Below are 24,604 nucleotides of genomic sequence, written 5' to 3' on the forward strand. Positions count from 1 at the left end.
CTTTCATACCACCCTTTCTGTGTGTGTGTGTGTGTGTGTGTGTGTGAGTGTGTTTCGAGCAGCTTAAGTGATTTGGGGCGCCTCCTTAGCTGATAGCAAATACCAACCAACCGACCAGCCAACTCATAGAGACATTATCTATTCTATGTCCATGAGCAGAAGCTCACGTATTTGGGTGACGAGCAGAGTAAAGCTTGCAGGAGCAGGCGGAGGAGAGTGACAGAGAGAGAGTATTGGTGGACTAGTGTAGAATAGAGCAGAAAGCCATATCTTTTTTTGAGCATTTAATTCATCGGTAGCCGTAATATTGGGGCCCCGAGTGAATTGGAAATATGTATCTGTATCTGTATATACCACGAACACAAATTCTATTTCTGTAGTCTGTTTCACTATTTGTTAAATTCATAAGCTGCTATATCGTTGCCTATCGGAGGGAGACTATCTACCTATCTATCTATCTCTCTATATAGAAGAAGCGCGGACAGTGCGGACAGCACGGAGTAGACAAGTAGCAAAGCGTCAGTTAATATCAGTTGGTTTTGGATGGTGGGAAGGGGGGAGGGGCGGTGGTGAAAGGGGTTTTCTGTCTGTTATATATGCAATATCTATCTAGCTGTTGCCATATGATATCTATCTATCGGTTACCTATCCATTTATGGCTAAGTAAACCCCAGCACTTGAGGGCTCTTACCCGACTCGACTTTATTCCTGGCGTGATTTTTATGACGACCGCTTAGTCTGTGTCACCATTGAACTGAAGGTCTTTTCAGTCCAACAGGGCTTATAACATTGTTGCAAAACAACCAAATGAAAGATAAAATAAACTAAAAGAATTTTCGAAAGTCTCAACTATTATTAAGCCTTAGCTTAAGTTTAGTCTTGGCAGAATTGAGTACATCAGAAATCGTTTTAGAAGTTCAAGGAGTTAAATCTCTAGGGCTCTTGTTATAAACTGAGTTAACCTTCTGTAACAATAGAAAAAGAAAGTCTCCAAAATATCATTAATAACTATATAATACATTCCCAACCTGTCCCTTTTTTTGACCCTCTTGTAATGCTTTTCCATGTGTCTTTTCCTTTGTATCTTTGTAGGTAACGCTCTCACAGATTTGTCGCAGTTCGCATCAGAATACATATGCCATGCCCGGTGGGGATATATCGGATGATTTGCGTCGCAAATTCGATCAATGGTGGTCAAATCAACTCTCTCCCCAGGCCACAGCCATGACCCCCAAAATGTTGCCCTTCATGACAGCGCCGTCTGCTGTGCCGGTGGGGGCAGGACCCAATGAATTGGTCGATTTTCTTGTGGGAGTGGGCACTGCAGCAATGGCTGCAGCTTCCGCAGCAGCAGCTCATGCCGGTTCCATGGGCAGCCGAGAGAGTTTGTTGCTGGCCAATGAGACAGTGGCCGCTGCCTATCATCCCAGTGTTGGACAGGGTGGGGCTGGGGGTGTGGCTGCTGGTCCCGGTCATCATTCTGGCATGCTTGTACATCCATCTATGCATCCGGCCATGCATCCTTCGATACATCATCATCATCATCATGGAGGATCACATGCTCTTCCTGAGTATGCCAATTAGAAGACTCGCATGCGAACCAGTTTCGATCCGGAAATGGAGTTGCCCAAATTTCAGAAATGGTTCCAAGAGAATCCCCATCTTTCACGCCAGCATATTCAGAATTATGTGGTGCAATTAAATGCCTTGGAGTCGCGTCGAGGTCGCAAGCCTTTGGATGTCAATAATGTGGTCTACTGGTTTAAGAATGCTCGCGCAGCCCAGAAACGGGCCGAGATGAGGGGCAATGTGACCACCACAATGAGTGCCCTGGGACACGCGGCCATGAACGGTTATCTGAGTCAGCATCATGGAGCCCAATTAGGGCAGAACTCCAGCTCGAGTGCTGGTAGCCAGCCCAGCATGAGCATGGGCAATCTGTCGGGCAAGTCGCATGATTATCTCAAGAGTCCCATGAGCTTGAAATCAGAAGATATTGATACCATGTCCCAGCATTCCAATGATATGGATGAGGAGGCGCCTGTGAGTCGGTCAAATACTCCACAATTGCCGCTCTCCCTGACCACCCACGAGACGAATCGGAATTCCCCGCTCATGGATGGCGATGAGGAGCACGATGACGATGAGGCCACAGCACCCACAAGAGCTAAGAGTGAAATTAGCGATGTGATCAATGGCAATGTGCATAGGGACGAACGCCAACAGCAACAGCAGCAGGAGAAATCCAATGAAGAGCACAAGGATGACATTTCCAAGGAGCATACGGAAGGTGGACATAACGAGCAGGATCATGAGCAATTACCCGATGATTCGGCTCTCAATCACAACAACAATGAGAATAAGTTGACCACCCCGAAATGCCGCAGCACACCCAAAGAGGAGGAAGATGATCTGGATATGGATGACGATGACTTGGAGGACAATGACAATGAGAACGATGCCAGTCATTTGGATGAATTTCGTTCCCCCTCGCCGGCCATGGATGGCAATTTGGTGGCCGCCTCGCACAAGGATCAACAATTGCCCTTTCCATGGTACCCAATTCGATGTTCTCGCAATCCTTCATGTACATGAGCCATTACATGCCAGCATTTGGCCAGGCGGCAGCTGCGGCGGCGGCAGCTGCATCAGCTGCGGCTGGTATGCAACCGAATGCATACCGGGGCCGGGCTCAATCTCTCGAGCATCTGGAATGAGGAGCGACGCAAAAGGAATCGCACTTTCATCAATCCGGTCACCGAAGTGCCCAAATTGGAGCAATGGTTTGCCATGAACACGCATCCGTCGCACAATTTGATACTCAAATACACTGAAGACTTGAACACCATGCCCTACAGGTGAGCATCAACGAGAACCCAATCCAGTAAGACCCTTTGCTAACATATTTCGTGTTCTTTCGTTTTTGTTTGGCATCTTTTTAGGCAAAAATTCCCCGGCCTGGAGAGCAAGAATGTGCACTTCTGGTTCAAGAATCGCCGTGCTAAATGCAAACGTCTCAAGATGTCACTCTATGACAGCAGTCAGTGTGCCCAAATGGGCACTCTAGCTTTCTGCTCTCTGACGTGACGGTCGTGTTTTTGCATAGCTCCTGAGTTTTTATTAATATTTATTGTTTTTTCTCAATTTTTAATTGTGCTTAATTTGTTTACACTTCCGCTGGTGTTGTTCGCTTGACTCCCTTGTGTTTTATTTCCATAATTCGCCAAATTAATCAGTTTAAACAGTTTTTTCTTTTTCGTGATTAGTGTTTGGTGCATTTACATATTTTTTTTTCTTTTTTTTTTCTCTTTCGTCATTGCTTCTGCAGTTGCTCCCCTCATCGCCCCCATTATACCATCAGTGCTAGTGGCTTTGTTGTTCTCTCTGCTTTGTGCTTGTGCTTAGCTTCTCTCCCGCGTAATCACTTTTGTAAGGCCGCCTCTCAAAGCTCGGCTTATAACTGTTCTTGCACTCTCTGTTGTGCTGTGCACTCTAGCTATCTCTTTGTTTTATTTGTAATTATTGATTATTTATCAATAATTATCTTTGTGCTGTGAATTTAATTTTTCTATATAGTCTTATATATATATAATTTTTTTTGCCTTTCTTTCGGCTTTTTAATGGCTTGTTGTCTACCTAATTGCAAACATTCTGATCGTTTTGATGATCAGTATAGAGCAATATCTTGTTGGCTCTGCGATAATCTTATTCACTTAAAATGTGCTGGCCTCAATGGCCGCGACTACGACAAATTTTCTGGTTTGTCTGTGTCTAAGCCTGAGCTTGGCTTAATGCGCTGGACTTGCCCATCTTGTGCCAGCCAGCAGCTTGATTTTAGCCGTATGTATAGGGATCTTCGTTTAAGGTTTCTTTCTTTAAACAAACTGGCCAAACAGCTGTCAAACGAGTGTGACTCTAGCGTTCAATTATTGTCGCAATTCAAATTTGTTCCACCTTCTGAGAAATTGCACAAGAAATGTACCCTTGAGTTGCCTCGTAAGCAATCGCCAGCTCTCTCTATTACTTCCTCTCCGATTTTACTTTCGCCTACACCATCTTCTTGTCCCTCTTTATGCTCTTCTTTTCAGATTGAAGTACCCATTACAAGCCCTGGTGTACCTCAATCTATCCCTCACGGGAACTCTGATCAATCACAGGATCATGCCGGCTCTCAATCACTTGCGGATCCCAATGCTCCTCCGCCTCCACTAACTGTAATGCCTCATCGCAAACAATTATTTATTTCTAGGCTTGCTCCAGATACTTCTGAGTCGTCTGTGGTAATATTTGCCCTGCTAAGGTTTTAATTCAAAAGTTTAAGTTTTCTAGGCCTCGCGAAATCTCCTCTTTTAAAATTACAGTACCAAATGAGTACTTCTCAGCTATGGTTGACCCTAATTTTTGGCCAGAGGGCCTAGTTGTACACGAGTTTGCGCCCAATAAGCGCTCTCGTCCGTTGCCTGTCCACCTTCCTACTTTATCTTCTGCTTCAAAAAACTAATAACGTCTAGTCTTTGCATTCATTATCAAAATGTAAGAGGACTTCTTACCAAGCTGTCGAACCTTTTCTGTGATAGCCAAACCTTTTAAGCTGACATATTAGCTTTCTCTGAAACTTGGCTTAACTCCTCTGTTCTAGATAATGAAATTCTTTCTAATAATTTTATTTCTTATAGGCTTGATCGTGTTGGTCGTCGTGGCGGTGGAGTACTCATTGCTGTAAACTCGAATCTGTCTTCAAGTGTGGTGCCGATTGATCTCCCCTTAGGTATTGAGTTTATTTGCGTCGAAGTTACATGTTCTAACTTTAGCCTATATATCTCTTGTTCTTATATTCCTCCAGCTTCTGATATCATGATCTACGTGCACCATGCTGATGCTTTACGAACTATTTTTGGTCGTCTTAAAGATCGTGATGTTCTTATAGTTTTAGGTGATTTTAACTTGCCTAATATTTCTTGGCTTGTTGATGATAATCTATCTTTCTTAATTCCTTCATCTCAACATGTTTTTCTTGATAGCCTACTTGAATGTCCACTATATCAGTTGAATTCTTTCCTTAACTGCTATAAAAGAATCCTTGATCTTGTTTTTGTCTCTGATCCCACTGTTAGTGCTGTATCGCAAACACAGCCACTAGTGAAACCTGAAGATCCTTATCATCCTACCATTGAAGTTACTATTTCTTACAATTCCGTTACTAATTTATTTAAAAACATCTCAAATTCTCGTCGTAGATGTTTTCGTAAAACAAATTTCAATCTTCTTAACAGCCTTATTTTCTCTTTTGATTGGTCGTTTCTATTTGAGTGCTGCGATATAGATTGTGCAGTGAAGTTTTTCTATTCTGCTCTTAATTCTCTAATTGATAAATGCGTTCCTTATGTGAATGTCTCTACCGTCTCCAGCTCGCCAGTCTGGTTCACACGTAGGCTCTCTAATCTTCGTAACATTAAATCGAGATATTTTAAAAGATTTAAAAAAACTGGTTCGCGACTTGACTATGCAAATTATTGTATAGCCAAATCTCAATTTTGTCTCTTAAATACTCAATGCTACAACAATTATCTCGTTCGCTGTAAGGCTAAATTTTATAATAACCCCAAAAGATTTTACAACTTTGTCAATTCCAAAAGACGCTCTAATGTCCTACCTTCCACCTTCAGACTTAACGACCAGTCTGCTAATAATGATTTAGATATTGCAGATCTGTTTGCTAATTTTTTTCAGTCGACATATTCTACTACTGTTTCGGATCCCACCCCTATCCCTTTTCAATCCCACATTTAAATTGTATGTTTTTTCCCAGTATTACTGAAGACTGTATTCTCTCTAGCTTGTCATCTATGAAGTCTTCCTTCGTTCCCGGGCCTGATGATATACCTAGTTGCATCCTTAAAATGTGTTCTATTTCTCTATCTAAGCCTTTAGCTCGGTTATTCTTTATATCGAGTGAGACTTGTAGATTTCCTGATATTTGGAAGGAGTCATTTATTATTCCGCTTTTTAAAAAGGGTAGCAAATCGGATGTTTCCAACTACCGTGGCATTGCCAAACTTTCGGCAATACCTAAACTGTTTGAGAAAATTATTACGTCTTCTCTTCAACATCTATCCAGATCCACTATTTCTCCTTGTCAGCATGGTTTCATGAAAGGTCGTTCGTCGCTTACCAACCTTTTAGAATTGACTACCCTTGTACACCATGGCTTCCGTAAAAAGTGTCAAACTGATGTTATTTATACTGACTTCAGTAAGGCTTTTGATACGGTTGATCATTCTTTGCTTCTCGCGAAACTTAACATCATGGGTTTTTCACCAAAATTATTGGGTTGGTTAAAGTCGTATCTTATTGGCAGAACCCAAAAGGTGTCTTTTCGTTCCTCGATATCTAAAACTGTTCGAGTTACGTCAGGTGTACCCCAAGGCAGTCATCTGGGCCCACTATTATATACATTGTTTATAAATGATTTGCCTTTGGCCTTGGCGCATTCACGCGTGCTCATGTTTGCGGATGACGACAAGATTTGTTATTCCTATAATGATCCTTCTTTCCAACAGTACTTGCAATCAGATCTCGATGCGTTCTGTGATTGGTGCCACGTTAATAAATTACACCTTAATGCCTCTAAGTGTTCTTTTATGACTTTCAGTCGTTTGTCTCCGCTCCTAGCTCATTACTCTATTAAGTCTGTTCTGTTAGATTGTGTTCCATCATTCAAAGACTTAGGCGTTATGTTTGACCCTAAACTTTCATTTAATGTTCATATTTCTTCAATTGTCAACAGAGCAAGCAGCCTTCTCGGCTTCATTAAACGTTGGGCCAAAGAATTTGATGATGCCTATGTAACAAAGGTTTTATACACTTCGTTAGTTCGCCCTACTCTAGAATATTGCTCGCCAGTGTGGAACCCGCAATATGATGTTCACCAGCGTAGTATTGAATCGGTACAGAAGCTATTCCTTAAGTTTGCGCTACGCGGTCTAAATTGGGACCCGGGTCCTCGCCTACCTTCTTATTCTGACAGACTTCTTCTTATTAATCTTCCTTCACTTTATAACCGTAGGCTTGTTTTTGGCATTCTCTTTCTCCATAAACTAGTCAACGGCGAAGTCATTTCTACCAATTTACTAGATACGCTGTATTTTTGTGTTCCCTCACGTCGGACCAGAAACTTTTTTCCTATTCATCTTAGTAGATGTCTGACTAACTACTCTCTTCACGAACCTCTTCGTGTTCTTTGCCAATCTTTTAACAACCTTTCTCACCTTATCTCTCCTCATCTTTCTGCCACTTCTCTTCGCGCTATACTTTTTAATCATCTACAGCGAAACCAATGAAAATATTCTGGACTTGGATTGGCTGCAACTCATCCCTGGCCACATTGGCCACCAGCCAACGGCCAACTCCGGCCTTATGAAAAAACGTTTATATGCATAACTCGACTGTTTTCTATCCGATTTCTTTTGATCAAATTTGGTATTTTGCTAGATATGAGTATTAAATTTAAGTGTGCCAAATTTGGTTGCATAAGGTAAAAAAATACGGGAGATAATCAAGTTTTTCAAATTACGGGGGCGGAAAAGGTCGTGGCAAAGTTTCCATACAAACAAAATGTGTGCATTTACTAAGCGAATATACATACCAAATATGGTGGCTCTAGCTGGAAAAGTTTTTGAGATAAACGCTTTTTTTAAATTGCGGGGGCGGAAAGGGGCGTGGCAAAAATTTGAAATAAACTTGATCACTCTACATACTACACGAGTCTACATACCAGATTTGGTGGCTCTAGCTCTTACAGTCTCCGAGATCTAGGTGTTCATGCGGACAGACGGACGGACGGACAGACGGACAGACGGACGGACAGACGGACATGGCTAGATCGACTCGGTTGTTGATCCTGATCAAGAATATATGTACTTTGTGGGGTCGGAGATGCTTCCTTCTGCCTGTTACATACATTTTGGCGACTTTAATATACCATTTCACCCTATGGGTGTGGTATAAAAAGGAATATTTAGAGAAAACTAGATAAACTACTTATACTTCTAGCCACATACTAATTTAGTATGTGTTAGATTTAGCATATAGATACGATATGATTCAAATATAATTTATAATCGCAATGAAAATCAACCACAACTTTAATTGTTATCAAATATTTCTTAATTCTCTCTCTGCAAAATCAACCCTGCTCTATCTCTTTCTCTGTTCCCCACTATCTCTCTCTCTCTCTCTCTCTCTCTCTTTTCACTTGAGCGTTAAAGTTATTAACGAACCAAAGAAAAGCCAGTTTAGGTTTTTTTGTGTAAAATCTGTAAATAAATTTAATAAATATATAAATAATAAATATATATACTAAGGATCCGCCTAACTAATTTTTAAGTTCTTATTCGTTGTACACACACACACACATACATACATACATACAAACAACGAAAAACACACACAGAGATTCACATATATACCCAATCGAAACGGTATTTAATACCGAAACAAAAATATTTTCTGTTTCATTTATGTTTCTTGGCGAAAATTAAAAAAATTAAGAACTTCATCTACAATTAACTTAGCTATACATATATACAAAAATGTTAAAAAAAAAAAGAAATTGTTCCATTAGTTATTTGAGCGCGCACCCCCCTCTCCCTACTTCCCTCCAGCATTACTACAAAATCTTAAAAAAAAAAACAAAAAAGGGAATAAAAAGTAAATTAAATACAAATATAATATGTAATTTATTACCAAGCATGATACCAACACAAACAGACACACACACACACACACACGAAAATTAACCCTTCATCTATAGGTACACACATAGATACATAAATAGTTATATATTAAATATTCCCAGCAAATTTTTAAATGATTCAATAAATACAATTTTAAATGTCAAATTTAAACTAAATTGTTTATGCCCAACCGGGCAACACAAGGGTTAAAGGAGGCGGAAGCTTTCACCTCGCGCCGCTCTCCCGATGATGCCCATCGCTCTCCCCACAAAAGAACTCCCCACACTTCGCTCCAAGCGGGGCTTGCTCTTAAGTAAGCTAAGATCCTCTCGAAGCATTAGCATCGGTGGAATTTCATCCATATTTCAAGCTAAGTAATTTTTTCCAAATTATAGGTATATGAGTACATGTACATGCCTCCAGCATCCGTACCCATACTCACATACATATAATTGTTGCCCTTGATTCTCCTAATCCAAGTAAAATTACTTTCGCGCAAATTTTTCCTCCTCAAAGGAGAGAAAATTTTAGTCCCCAAATTTTCATACATATATAAGTGTCCAGTACATAAGGCGCCATATTGGTTCGCCCACTTCAAGTTTTTTTTTCCTCGCACTTTGGCATATATAGGCCAAGTATATAAGGCGCCATATTTTATTTGCCTATTTCCAATATATATTTTTTCGCAATTTCAAAAAAAATATTAACACATATGTATGTATGTATGCAGTGAATCAAACCTACGAAATTAAAAGTGATCTCCTACATATAAAATATACATATGCATGCAGAGTGTGTAAATGTGACAAAAAATTACAAATTTATCCAGTGCTACATTAAATCCAAAAATAAAGGTTTTGTGCAAATACAGTCCACTCCTGGGAAAAGTGTGCGCGCAGTGAAAGGTGGTTTCAACGAAGAGAAGAAAATTTTCAATACAACTAATAAAGATTTAAAAAAAAAAAAAAAAAAAACCAAAGTGAACCACCCTCTCACGTATAAAAGCCACACTTAGACATTTCTGGTGTCCCGCGACACCCTATAAAGTTGGGGCATATCGGTTAGACACAGCAAAAGAATATATAAAAAAAAAAAAATTTTAAATACATATACTCCAACATTTTACATATCCATACACACACATATATATACATATTTTCCATACATAAAATTTTACATATATATATTCATATCCATATACATATACATATTTTTCCATACATAAAATTTTACATATTGATACTCATATACATATCCATACATATATTCCACAAAAATTTCTAATTTTTTCGCACACAAATATATTTTTCCATCAACGCGAACAAAATCCCGGTACCCCCTTGCAGCCTATACACATACATACATACGTGCATACATAAGTACCGCTTAACTGCAGTATAGCAGCACAGCTGCAAGCTCATGTGCCAAAGACCGGCACAAAGCAAACGACCAAAAGTAGCTGTGCTATATACCCTAGGTTGGCAGGCACTTTGTGGGGTATATATGTTGAAGGGTCACGTTGAGGAAAAATCGAATAATATTTAATTATTAAAAATTTGTGTTCCGCGCTTTTGTTTATTCTGATTCCAAAGCGTTTCAAGTCGTATCTTTGGTTCTATTTCAATTCCAAAGTATTCCCACGCGTTCCAAGTCGTATCTTTGGAGTTAGATTCCAATTCCAAAGTGTTTCCACGCGTTTCAAGTCGTATCTTTGGTTCTATTTCAATTCCAAAGTATTCACACGCGTTCCAAGTCGTATCTTTGGAGTTAGATTCCAATTCCAAAGTGTTTCCACGCGTTTCAAGTCGTATCTTTGGTTCTATTTCAATTCCAAAGTATTCCCACGCGTTCCAAGTCGTATCTTTGGAGTTAGATTCCAATTCCAAAGTGTTTCCACGCGTTTTCAAGTCGTATAGAAGAGAAGAAAATTTTCAATACAAATAATAAAGATTTAAAAAAAAAAAAAAAACGAAAGTGAACCACCCTCTCACGTATAAAAGCCACACTTACAAGGGGAACTTCAGGTATGCGAATCACCGATTTGGATGAATTTTGGATATGTTGTAGAATACCCCGTCATTTGAAGCTGTGTGAAATATTTCGGCGCACTATTCTATATTTTCCTAATAAATCGGCTTTAAAGTTATAGCTTTGGTGACTTATAAGTAAAACGCCAAGTGGTCTACAAGCAGCTCGATGGTGTAAGGGGTAGAGGTCCTGCCTTAAATCGACGGAACTCTGGTTCAACCCCCGCCCGAAGCTAGGTAGTTTTGGGTTTTCATTTTTTTTTTTTTGCTTTTTCAATAATTATTTTTGTCTAATAGCGAAATAGGTCTTTTGATGATTTGTAATTGGAAACATTTTTTATGTATATTGAAATTATTGTAGATGCAAATTATTATTATTAACTTGTACTCTTTAGGTAATACCAGCTATACGCACGCCATTATGTACTGTTTTTTAGGTAAGTTTAAAATATGATAAAGAGAATGCAAAACTCCTTAACGCTTATAGAAGAAAATCGAGAAATTTCATCAAAAGAAGACTGTACTAAAGTAAAATCCCCGTCAAAGACGGGGCAATTCCACTTGTCATCTCTGGTTCGCTTCTGATTAGAAAGTGGTTTTCCAAAATTTTTATTTCGTTTGTTTCCTTAAAATTGGTTTAAAGTTGGTATGTTTTTGCACAAAAGCATTATTTAAACATATTCATAGTCTTGAGAAAATATACATACGGGTATCATGTTTTTATGATTTATATCACAACAAAAAATGTGAAGGCAGAAGTTAATTAGTCTATTTTGCGTCTATATTATATATATGTTTTTGTAAAGGCATAAAAAATGAATCCAATCAAAAATCATCAAAAGACCTATTTCGCTATTAAACAAAAATAATTATTGAAAAAGCAAAAAAAAAAAAATGAAAACCCAAAACTAACTAGCTTCGGGCGGGGGTTGAACCAGAGTTCCGCCGATTTAAGGCAGGACCTCTACCCCTTACACCATCGAGCTGCTTGTAGTCCACTCGGCGTTTTACTTATAAAATATAGAATAGTGCGCCGAAATATTTCACACACCTTCAAATGACGGGGAATTCTACAACATATCCAAAATTCATCCAAATCGGTGATTCGCATACCTGAAGTTCCCCTTGTTAGACATTTCTGGTGTCTTGCGACACCCTATAAAGTTGGGGCATATCGGTTAGAACCAGCAAAAGAATATATAAAAAAAAAAAAATTTTAAATACATATATATACATATACTCCAACATTTTATATATCCATACACACACATATATATACATATTTTCCATACATAAAATTTTACATATATATATTCATATCCATATACATATACATATTTTTCCATACATAAAATTTTACATATTGATACTCATATACATATCCATACATATATTCCACAAAAATTTCTAATTTTTTCGCACACAAATATATTTTTCCATCACCGCGAATCCCGGTACCCCCTTGCAGCCTATATACATACATACATACGTGCATACATAAGTACCGCTTAACTGCAGTATACCAGCACAGCTGCAAGCTCATGTGCCAAAGACCGGCACAAAGCAAACGACCAAAAGTAGCTGTGCTATATACCCTAGGTTGGCAGGCACTTTGTGGGGTATATATGTTGAAGGGTCACGTTGAGGAAAAATCGAATAATATTTAATTATTAAAAATTTGTGTTCCGCGCTTTTGTTTATTCTGATTCCAAAGCGTTTCAAGTCGTATCTTTGGTTCTATTTCAATTCCAAAGTATTCCCACGCGTTCCAAGTCGTATCTTTGGAGTTAGATTCCAATTCCAAAGTGTTTCCACGCGTTTCAAGTCGTATCTTTGGTTCTATTTCAATTCCAAAGTGTTTCCACGGGTTCAAGTCGTATCCTTGGTTCTATTTCAATTCCAAAGTGTTTCCACGGGTTCAAGTCGTATCTTTGGTTCTATTTCAATTCCAAAGTGTTTCAACCCGTTCCAAGTCGCATCTTTGGAGTTATATTTCAAATCCAGTGTATTCCCACGCGTTCCAAGGCGTATCTTTGGAGTTAGATTCCAATTCCAAAGTGTTTCCACGCGTTCCAAGTCGCATCTTTGTAGTTATATTTGAATTCCAAGGTGTACCAAGCCGCTCCTAAGGTTTTTTTGGCAGTGTTCCAAGTCATTCCAAACGTACCAGCTCGTTTTCTGGATTTTCAATCTATTTCAAGGCGTTTCAAAGCCGTTCTCTAAGTGGTTTGGTAGCGTTCCAGTTTTTCCCAAAAGTTCCAGTTGGTCTTTTTGGCTAATTTTCAAGCCGTGCCAAACCAGCTCACCACTTTATAACCGCCGCTCGCTGGTGTTATGAGCCCGTCAAAGGACGAGAAAGCAGCTGAGAACACTGCAGCCCCGAGCAAATCCTCAATTGCTGCTCCAGGTCAGCGCCAGAGGAGTACCAGCCCTACTACTCCTCCTTCCCGAGCATTTCAGACCCTCTCTAGTCCATTAACTCTCACGTCCGCACCATCGAGCACGACCTTTCAGCAAGCCACGTCAGAGCCACGACGAGCAAGCCAAAAAGAGGTCAAATCGTTGGTACCACTTCCACAGATTTTGGTAACCGCCCTAAGAGTCACTCGGTCCGAAACCAAAAGGGTTTTAGCTGCTTCCACGTCGTGATCGAGTTCAAGCGTTGTGGGAGAAGGTCGAGCAGGAATATGAGAAATGCGAGGCACTCACAGATGGTAAAGACGATAACTCTGAAGATTTAGCCATCCAAGCTAAATATGTCAAATGCTATCAAGTTTACGAGCGATGCACGGCTCGATTAAACGAGCTTATCCATGAAGGGTCTGCTCCTACTCCTCCGAACCGTCATGCGCCTACCTCTGCACCAGCAGAACGAGGCTGTCGATTGCCACCCATTGACACAGAAGTCTTTACGGGAGATTACTTAAAATGGCCCACGTTCCGTGACTTGTTTACAGCCATCTACATAAGCGATTCGCGAATTTCCCCCGTTGAAAAGCTGTACCATCTCCTAGCGAAAACGAGGGGTGAAGCCAACCTCATTGTAGCAAAATTCCCGCTTACAAATGATGGTTTTGAAACGGCTTGGAACGCACTCAAACAGCGTTTCGAAAATAAGCGACTTATCGTGAACAGCCAATTCTGAGCACTTCTTGACCTGCCTCAAATTTCCCATGAGTCCGGAAAAGCATTACAGGATCATCAGAATGCTCTGCAGGCATCCATTCGCGCTTTTGAGCACTGTGGCCTGCCAGTAACCACTTGGGGAGGCATGTTCGTATTTTTCTGTTCCGTCAAATTGCCAAAGAATACTTTCATTATGGGAACAATCTCGAGAGACAAGACTGCCATTCCAGAGTGGCAAATGATGGACGATTTCCTCACTGAGCGGTTCCGTACGCTCGAAGCAGTGGAAAATACAACTGCAATGGCTATTTCGGTTCCCACACCGAAACCTCCACGAAATCCGCTTCCAGCCACCCGAAAGGCTAATACATTTGAAGCCAAGGTAACCACCAAACCAAAATCCTGTGATCTCTGTATGAAGGAGAATCACCCGGTGCGTCGATGTCCCCGCTTCCTTCAGATGACGGTGCCAGAGAGGGTGGCATACATAAAGAAAAAGTCCCTTTGTCTGAACTGTTTCGCAAGAGGACATCAAGTAAAAGATTGTCCGAGTCAGCACAATTGCTTCACGTGCAAGGGGCGTCACAATACGCTCTTGCACAAGGACGCCCGACCGGAGAATAATCCAACGCCGGTCCCAGCCCAGTTCGCACAATATTGTCCGGACTTACTTTACCTCTGAGGCAAGGTCCTCACGAGATAAGTTGCTAGGTACAGCCATCGTGGACTTTTGGCACAAGGGCACTACTTATGCTTCACGGGCCCTATTAGACCCGGCTTCGGAAGCCAATTTCATATCCGAAAGAATGTTCCGACTCATGAAGTTACCATTCCAAACTGTCAGGGCCGAAGTGACAGGCATTAACGGAAAGGTCAATAGAACCTTGAAGGTCTGTCACATAAGCATTCGGTCATCGCATGGACCTCCAGTCCAGATAGAGATAGAAGCTTTTGCCTTGTCCCAAGTTGCTGATGATTTGCCGTCATGTACGATAGCCCAAGCCACACTGGAAGGAATGCCCAATATTCCTCTAGCCGACCCCTACTTCAGATTAAAGGCAAAGATCGATCTACTTCTTGGCATTGATGTCATACCAGCGGTGACTCTTTCCGGCATCCAGACCGAAGTGTGCGGATCTTTAAAGGCTCAAGAGACGAGATTCGGTTGGGTCATTTCAGGCCCGTTGCAAGGGGTCCCCGTTAGTTTTAATGTGCCGCGTTCACCACGAGGGTCGCTGTTAGCAGAGAGGAGGGACTTGAAACTCTTCTCACAAGGTTTTTGGAGGTGGAGGATCTACCGGGCAAACCGGTAGAAGACTCTGACTCTGTTTGCGAGGTCAATTTCCAGAAGACCACAAGAAGAGATGTTTCGGGGAGATATACGGTCTCACTTCCGTTTCAAGATCCAACCAACATCAACCTTGGTCATTCCAGACCAGGGGCATTGGCTCAGTTCCTAAAAAACGAAAGCCGGCTCCTTAAAAATATTCCGGCAAAAACTGAGTATGACGCCGTCATCCAAGAATATTTGGACTTGGGCCACATGCGTCAGGTTCCATTTGACGGCACTAATAACAATTTTTATTTGCCACACCATGCGGTTTTCAAGCCCGACAGCACCACAACAAAGGTACGGGTAGTGTTTAACGCCTCTAGCAAGTCCACCAACTGAGTAAGTCTCAACGACATACTTTACCCTGGTCCGGTACTTCAGTCCGATCTCACTACTCAGATCTCAAGTGGCGTTTTTTCCGAGTAGTTTTCAATGCCGACATCACAAAAATGTACCGCAAAATTATGGTCGATCCAATCCATACGCAAGTGATGTACAATCCAAATTTCCTTTGGCTAGCGATATTATCAAGTCCTATATGTATGTCGATGATGTCCTGGCAGGGGCTCATAATGAAGCAACGGCAATCGCAATGGTCAATGAACTTCAAGACGCTCTTGGTTCAGCTGGCTTTCCTTCGCGCAAGTGGACATCGAATGTGAAGAGCGTGCTCAGTTGCATTCCAAAGAGTCATTTACTGAATGCTGATTTCCTCGATATCGAAGAGGCTAGCACAGCGAAAACACTGGGAATCCGATGGAAAGCGACTACGGATGAGTTTTATTTTGTCATCTCACCCCAAGATGTCAAGTCAGCTATACTAAGCGAGAAGTCCTCGGGCAGATCGCCAAGTTATTCGATCCCGCTGGCTGGCTGGCTCCCTTTGTGATTCAAGCCAAGGTGTTTATGCAAGAGCTTTGGCTACAAGAGCTAGGGTGGGATGATCAATTGCCCAGTGAAGTCCATCACATTTGGCAGGATTTTACAAAGAGCTACTCCTTCCTTGACCAGATCCGAATTCAACGATGGGTTCTTCATGACCCAAATTCCGACATCCAATTCCATTGTTTTTGCGATGCGTCACAGCGGGCTTATGGTGCCGCAATTTACGTGCGCGTTAGCAATGACCAAGGCATATCATGCTGCCTTCTTGCAGCGAAATCTAGAGTAGCCCCGGTTAAAACGGTTTCATTGCCCCGCCTTGAATTATGCGGAGCCACACTTTTAGCTGAACTGGCAGCTGCAGTTCTTCCGCAACTTCCAGTTAATAATGCGGAGGCTTTTTATTGGTCAGATTCCACCGTCGTACTGTCGTGGTTAAATAAGCCACCCTGCACTGTTTGTCCTGTTTGTCGCAAATCGGGTAGCAAAAATTGTGACGGCAACAAATGACGCCCTATGGAATCACGTTCGTTCAGAGGACAATCCAGCAGATCTCCCTAGCCGCGGCCTGAGTGCGCAGGAACTGGTACACAAGGATTTGTGGTGGCACGGCCCACCATAGCTACGGGAACCACAAGAGTCCTGGCTGCGAGCGACACCACTCCCACTAGAAACTACCTTGGAGAAGCGGGTAGTGAGGGGAGGTGACCTCTAGCGAGATCAATCAAGAACTCCAGGCGTTGATCCGAGTCACTCAGCGTGATTACTTTCCGACGGAACATCGGTGTCTACAGCAGAAGAAATCTCTGCCCACGTCTAGCACCATTCTCAATTCGAATCCTTTCATTGTCGCATCAGGTGTGATCCGAGCATGTGAGCGCGTGCAACAAGCAGCGGCCCTTAGTTACGATGAGCGTAACCCCATTCTGTTGCCAGTAGTAAGTCCATTGTCCCGGCTGTTGGTGCTTTTCACGCATCAGATCTCTCTTCATGGGGGCAGCCAACTGGTAGTCCGTCTCATCCGACAGAGATACTGGACTCTAAGACTGCGGAATCTAGTAAAATCGGTGGTCAATTCATGCAAAGTCTGTTTGATTTACAAAAGAAGGCTGCAATAACAGCTAATGGGCACCCTTCCGGCCCAGCGAACTACTTTCGCACGTCCTTTCACGACCACCGGGATAGATTTCGCAGGTCCTTTCGACATCAAGAGTTTCACCGGCCGCGCTTGCCGCATATCAAAGGGATATGTGTGTGTCTTTGTTTGCTTTTCCACCAAAGCCATTCACCTTGAAGCAACGTTGGATTTGAGTACCGAAGCATTTCTGGCAGCATTCGCTCGCTTTGTATCGAGGCGAGGGTGTCCCCAGCCAGTTCAGTCCGACAACGGAAAAAACTTCGTAGGTGCATCCAGAGTGCTTGAAAAAGATTTCCTAAGTTTTACCCAGCAGATAATATTATCCCACTACAGCCATCAGAATCTGTCCTGGCATTTCATCCCTCCCGGGGCACCACACATGGGAGGGTTGTGGGAGGCTGGAGTTAAGAGTTTTAAAACTCTGTTCTACAAGGCCACCTCCAACCAAAGGTATACTTTTGAAGAGTTCTCTACGCTGCTGGCTAAGGTAGAGGCTTGTTTGAACTCGCGGCCGATTTCTCCTATGTCTGAAGACCCCACCGACTCTTTAGCTTTGACCCCAGGCCATTTCCTAGTGCGCGGTTCATTGCTATCCGTGACGGAACCTGAAATCAAGGATCAGGTACCGTCTATCATTAACCGGTGGCAGCGTCTGAAGGCCGTGAGTTAGCATTTCTGCACCCGATGGAAAGACGAGTATCTGAAGGAGCTACATAAGCGCAATAAGTGGCGATTCCCTTCTAAAAATCTTGAAGTGGGCGATCTGGTGGTACTCAAAGACGACAATCTTCCATTTAATGAATGGCGTCTCGGGCGAATCCACCAAACACAACCTGGCAGTGACGGCAATGTCCGCGTCGTCGAACTGCTTACCGCTCGCGGTATTGTGAAGCGTCCCGTCGCAAAGTTGATCTTTCTTCCTCCAGAAGAAAGAATTCAAACCCATTACGTAAAACTACAGTAGCGTCCAGCACTTGGTCCTTCCTCCCAATTAAGAAAGGCCGAGCTGCCAGTAGTAATATGTGTATTTTATCGTCCTACATTAATCCGCTTCTTCATTATTTGTCCCGGCAGCTTTCTGATATTCGTCAACCTAGATCCCGTTTCCATGGTTCCGAGACCGCGTTCAGTACAGGCATCGAAAGAGGAGCGCAGATTTTCGCGGGAACTGAGTCCTTCCGTTGCCGAGTCTGTCGCGGAATCCATCCTCTGAAGCGATGCCGTCGCTGCCTGCGGCTGAACGTGGAGAAGAGGATGAGGGCAGTGCTTGCGAATAAGTACTGCGCCAATTGCCTGGCCCACCAACATTCCGGAGGAAGCTGCTTAAGCGGTGATAAGTGCCGAATATGTGAGGAGGATCACCACGCGCTGCTCCACTTCCATGAACAGCCACGTCGACGCACTCCCAGCTCCGTCGTACACCGAGTCACCCCCGAGTCCTCCAGACGAAGGGTCGCACCAACGCCAGCCTCCGATCCAAAACTGACGTTGACCACACTGCTGCAGCACCGCAATCCGCATCTGATGCCCACGGCGATGGTGCGTCTTGAGACGGGGGGAAAAACCTTCGACGTGAAGGTGGACCCTTGTTCTGCGGTATCGTCGATGGCGACGTCACTGGCCACGGCCTTTAAGTTGACAACCGTCAATATAGGGGCAGAGAAAGCGGTGGCAGCAGTGATCCGGTCCCCAATCAGTGAAGGATGGCGATTGGAGGCGATCCTGAAGGTGGTCGATGACTTGTGCTGCCGCACTCCAAGCGGTGGACCGGTGGACCCGCAGATCGCCAAAAAGTTCGAGGCATCGTCCTGGCGGATGATACGTTCTACCGACCGTCGTCAGTGTCTTTGGTCCTGAGCGAGGATGTGATCACGGAGGTCATGTTGCAGGGGAGTCTACCCAGGGTTGGCGGGCGGCCAATTGCGATGCGCACAGTCTTTGGCTGGACCCTGTCCGAGCATGCCATTAGACTGCCTGGGTCTTGCACTCCTGCAAGGGGGGGAGCATGTTTATGCCAACCGGGCAACACAAGGGTTAAAGGAGGCGGAAGCTTTCACCTCGCGCCGCTCTCCGATGATGCCCATCGCTCTCCCCACAAAAGAACTCCCCACACTTCGCTCCAAGCGGGGCTTGGTGCCCTGCTCTTAAGGAAGCTAGTTTTAGTTGAATTATATACCTGAATATACATACAAGTGAAGTGAAATTTCTCTGCGTGTCAACACTTTACTGGGAGAAAAGAGGAAAAAGGGAAAATTCATCTAGCTGCCCCAAACCAGAAGAAAGTTCGACCCCCCTACATAAACATAGATAATTGAGTTTTTCTTCTTTACGGCTTTCTTTTGCAGTTTGAACTAAAAAAATTTCTAACTTTGCTATTGGAAAAAAAGCATGTTAGCTGTGGAATCGAAAAGGTTTCCCAAGTTGCCACAATTCCGACTAAAAAAAGTTGCACAATTTGTTGTTATATTTTTCTGTTTTTATATTTATTAATTATGACAAAAGAATCACTTGGTTTCTGATGCTCCTATCAAGATTGTCCAGTAGAAGTCATCTCAGTTCTGCTCATCCTTTATATGAATGCATGTTTGTACATATAAATGTTAGGTGTGTGAGTGTGTGTCGGTGTGTGTGTGTGCGAGTGCTGCCATTGTTCCTCTAGTGGCCAAATTTCTGAAACTCCCATTCACTATTATCCAAGGGGCAAACTTGACGGGTCTCAGCCAACGTGAAATGCAATGGAAATGGAAGGCATAACTGCAAACGCTATCGTTATCGATCCCCGATTCGCCTGGCCTTCAATACACAGATCCATGATATGATTGCGGCAAATGGCATAATTGTCGACAACGATGTCCCAAGCCAAAGTGCTACAGCATTCCACTTCTTGACCTCGAAACGTTTCTTCTCGCCTGTATTGCTGCTGGAGGGTGCCTCGGGAGCCTCGACTTCTTCTTCTTCATCAACTTCCATTGTATATTAAATCGAATTAATTTAATTGCGGATTAAACTCCTTTCTCGGCAAAAGGTGGCGCAGCAATAAAATATATAACCCACTGCTAGGAATAATATCAATCTAATATCAATTTATCGATTAATTAAAAAATATGATAAAAACACAAATGCTCGATATATTGCCATCACCTATCGGCCCTCAGATTGCTGTTCGATATATTGCAATCACTAGACCTATCGGCCCTCAAATTGCTGCTCGATATATTGCCATCACTAGACCTATCGGACCTCAGATTGCTGCTCGATGTATTGCCATCACTAGGCATATGGGACCTCAGATTGAGGGAAATACGTACCTTTGCTTGTGTGCACTCACTTTTTTTTTTTAGCGGACGTTGACGATACTATGCGCAGTACGTTCAAGTGGCCCCTACGACACCAGGACAAAGCCTGTTACGGCGCGAGCCCAAGCAGATAACTGCCCACCTCCCACCCGACCGACCGAGGGAGGTGGTTTTGTCCATCGCGTGGACAAAATACACAATAGAAAAGACAGACAAACACATAATACTAAAGCTATCTATTAACTAAATGGGATAGGATAGATGTTTTAAGCATATTAATAGAAAACTCTGAGCCGATTACAGGGAATAGAAGATTGTAATCAGAGCAGAGGACCCTAAAAGGTTCATGCATAGCATAGTTAGAAGAACAACGACTAAGGGATAAAGGTATTAAATGATGTCTACTCCGTCTACATGGAAAAATTAAAACATCTATCCTATCCCATTTAGTTAATAGACAGATTCACCTGAGCTAATAACTCAGGCGAGTCGATGTCACCAATTAGGAGCTTGTGCATAAAAATGACACCAAGCATAATTCTACGGTTAGTTAGGGACGGAAGGTTAATCAAGAGAAGTCTACTAGAATACGAAGGCAAATTGACATTGCGATCCCAGCTTAAGCCACGAAGAGCAAATAGCAAGAACTGCTTTTGAACGGATTCTAGTCTAATCTGGTGCGACTCATATTGAGGTGACAAATGCAAGATCCATACTCTAAAATAGGACGGAACAAGCGAAGTAAAAGAACTTTAGTTGTATAGGGTCATCAAATTCTTGTGACCATCTTTTAATGAAACCCAGGACACTCATGGCCTTTGCGACCGTGGTGGAAATATGGGTGTTAAAATTTAACTTATGGTCCATAAGTACGCCCAAATCATTCATATTATTTAGACGTTCTAAAGGGCTGTTGTTTAGAAAATAAGTGACCGGTTGAGGAGAGTTACGAAAAAAGTCATTACCTTACATTTGTAGTGTTAAGATTTAGTAGATTAAACTGGCACCAGGATTGAAAGTTTTTAAGATAGCTTGTAGCCGACTAAATGAATCTGTATCTTTATAAGTAAGACAAAGCTTGACATCGTCAGCATACATAAGCACACGCGAATGAACAATGACTGATGGAAGATCGTTAATAAATAGTGTGAAGAGCAGAGGGCCAAGATGACTACTTGAGGTACACCAGAAGTCACAGAAATGGAAACGGAAAAAGAACACTTAAAAAGTACCTTCTTTTTTCTATTTGTTAAATATTCTCGAACCCAAGAAAGGAAAAGGGGTGTCGCTCAGCTTAGAAGCAATAGGGTATGATTAACGGAATCAAAGGCTTTGCTGAAGTCAGTGTATATGACATCAGTTTGTTACCCATTTTTGAACCCCTTGATAATTATTGATGTAAATTCTAAAAGGTTAGTGGTTGTAGATCTACGTTTCACAAACCCATGTTGGGATGGCGAAAAATATAGAGCTGCAAATATGTTGCAATTGAGAAGTTATATAATTTTCTCAAAAGCTTTCGGAATAGCGGACAATTTTGAGATACTCTATAGTTAGAGGCTTCGGACTTTTTGCCATTTTTATGCAGAGGAATAATATACGACTCCTTCCAAATAGATGGAAAGAGGAAGATTCTACAGACAATAGAAACAATTTTAAAATGGGTTTACATAATGCGTTGCACAGAACCTGAGTACACATCCAGGAATACCGTCTGGCCCGGAGAATAAAACAGGTTTAACTAATTTAAGTTTCGCTAAGAATAGAACTTTCATCAATCACTGGATTGAAATGCAATTAGCCTTTTTAAATGATAAGGATACGGACTTGCTCGATATTCCGTTGAGGAATAAGTTGTTTTGAAAAACTCGGCAAACATATCGCAATTGCCTGAATCAGTGCTCGCTTTTTTATTTGAAAAGACAAAAAAGATGGGTGCACAGAAGGTCTTATGTTTAGAATTAACAAAATTATAAATTGTTTAGGGTCAGAAGAAAACTGAAGCTTACACCGCTGAAGATAATACTTATAGCATTGTGTATTAAGCATCATGAATTTTGAACGAGCGACTGTATACAGAGCATAATCTGATGAACGACCTGTTTTTTGAAACTTACCTGCTAAAGCGGGTAAATTAAAATCACCTACAACTATGAGCATGTCTTGACTCGAACTAAAGAGGAGACAAACCAGAATTGCCTCTAAATGATTTAAATATACCACCATGTCTGACAATGGTGGAATATAGGAACAAGTAATGAAAGCATTAAAAATTAAAATTTACTTTAACACCGACAAACTCAATCTCCTGGGTACTAGAAAATTGAATCATTTCAGATGATAAAGCAGCATCAACAGCTATCAGAACGCCACCACCTATCGAGAAATTCCGGTCACGTCTGAAAATAGAAAAGTTGTTGAAAAAAACCGATGCATCAGCAATATCAGGTTTTTAGCCACGTCTCTGTGAAAGCTAGAATGTTATGCTCAAAAGAAAGACTATCTACATAGAGATTAGGAAGTTTAGATTTCAGTCTCTAACGTTCTGGTAACCCAGGTTAAGGATCGAAGCTAGTTTTTTGAACACCAGCAGATGCTGATGAGGCAGGAATAGTATTAGTTTTGTTGTAGGCAAGCGAATCGGTTGCCGATTTTTCTTTTTTACAGTATATTCCTTAACTATTATATGTTTCGGCCAAAAATCTTCTCGACATATAGTGTCGAAGATATTGGCAGAAACACTAATTTTAAAGGACGAAAATGTCCCGAGAATAAGAAAATTTAAACTTCTCCACCGCAATATTCGAGACGTTAACTTTCTTCCGAATATAGGCTATTACATCATCAGATGTGACAACAGGGTCTAGCCTAGAAACAAATATATTTTCTTTGGTGGTATGCCACGAGAGGCCCGCGGTCCCGAAGCGTCAGCCGCAGCAGTAACGTTGGACAAGTCACCACTGCAGCAGTCAACTTGTTTACGGGGCCCTCGATACTTTTAGAACTATCGGCAATTTCCATTGGAATGTGTAATTGCCCAGACACATCGGACACTACAATATGCATCGTTTTTAAGAGATCATTCCCAGGTGATACCTGTAATTCATTACTAATAGCATTCACACCGGGCTCTTAAACGATATCAATTGCTGTACATTAGGAGTGGACGGTGCATGAGACCGGTCGGGGACGATAAGAGACGCTGGCGATCTACAGATACAGAAACACCCCAAGGACTGGTCTTTTACGTTTCGGAGACTCATTCATAAGCGATAAACTTCTGAACTGAGTCTCCACCGCAGTAAACTCCGCTTGGAGTTTATTAAAACCTGCCCTTAAAGTGTCAAAACTATCTCTAGTCCGCCTCATGAAAGAGCGCATCTCATTCTCGACCTCCCGGCAAGCATCACATCCATATTTTAACCACCACCTTTAGCAATAGACTCCTTGATTCTGCCTGTGTAACCTGCACACTTAACGTGAGCCGCATTGTCACACAACCAACAAAGAATATAATCATGGGAGTCAAACCGCATTTAGTGGCAACTATGCAATTATTTTTTGAGCAGACAACCATTTTATCAAAAGTTTAATTTAATTACAAAAGGAAATACAAAAAAATAAAAATTCTAAAGGTAAAAAATCTGTGTATAAGAATATACTGACCAGTTCTGACACAGGGTTAATGTGCAGAGTAAGCCTTCACAACTAAAGAATAAAAGAAATGAAAACACAAAAACAAAAACACGTATCACAGAGTCGCGGGTAGGCAAAGACGAGAGCGCAAATCAATCAAGAATAGGAAAGAGCGGGAGAGAGCGCGTCAAATTGAACACATGCAACAACAATTTGTACGCAAGAGCGCGAGAGTTAGTTAAAACGGTAAAGACACAAAGCAAAAGAGAAAAACAAAACAACAACACCGCTAATGCAAGTATTGTTGTAAGTTTTTGATTTTATTTAAATTTAAACAAAAACGACAGCAAGAATTCGCGAAATGAAAATAATTCGGATGTTTGTAATTATTATTAATTAACCGATTAATTTAAGAGTTATGTAAAGTATTT

At 41.9% G+C, this 24,604-nt stretch overlaps 1 protein-coding gene and 1 pseudogene across 1 annotated transcript; one reads left to right on the forward strand and one right to left on the reverse strand.

Moving 5' to 3' along the window:
- The first annotated feature begins 1,593 nt into the window (after positions 1-1,593).
- Positions 1,594-3,087, forward strand: LOC26530224. Its single transcript, XM_047012731.1, has 3 exons — positions 1,594-2,555; positions 2,622-2,858; positions 2,943-3,087. Exons 1-3 carry the CDS (start codon positions 1,594-1,596, stop codon positions 3,085-3,087), a joined length of 1,344 nt encoding a protein of 447 aa, XP_046868687.1.
- A 16,771-nt stretch (positions 3,088-19,858) lies between these two features.
- On the reverse strand, positions 19,859-20,295 carry LOC6653640 (annotated as a pseudogene).
- Between the last annotated feature and the right edge of the window lie 4,309 nt (positions 20,296-24,604).

The sequence above is a fragment of the Drosophila willistoni genome, unplaced genomic scaffold, assembly GCF_018902025.1.
Source record: "Drosophila willistoni isolate 14030-0811.24 unplaced genomic scaffold, UCI_dwil_1.1 Seg244, whole genome shotgun sequence".
NCBI classification, from domain to species: Eukaryota; Metazoa; Arthropoda; class Insecta; order Diptera; family Drosophilidae; genus Drosophila; species Drosophila willistoni.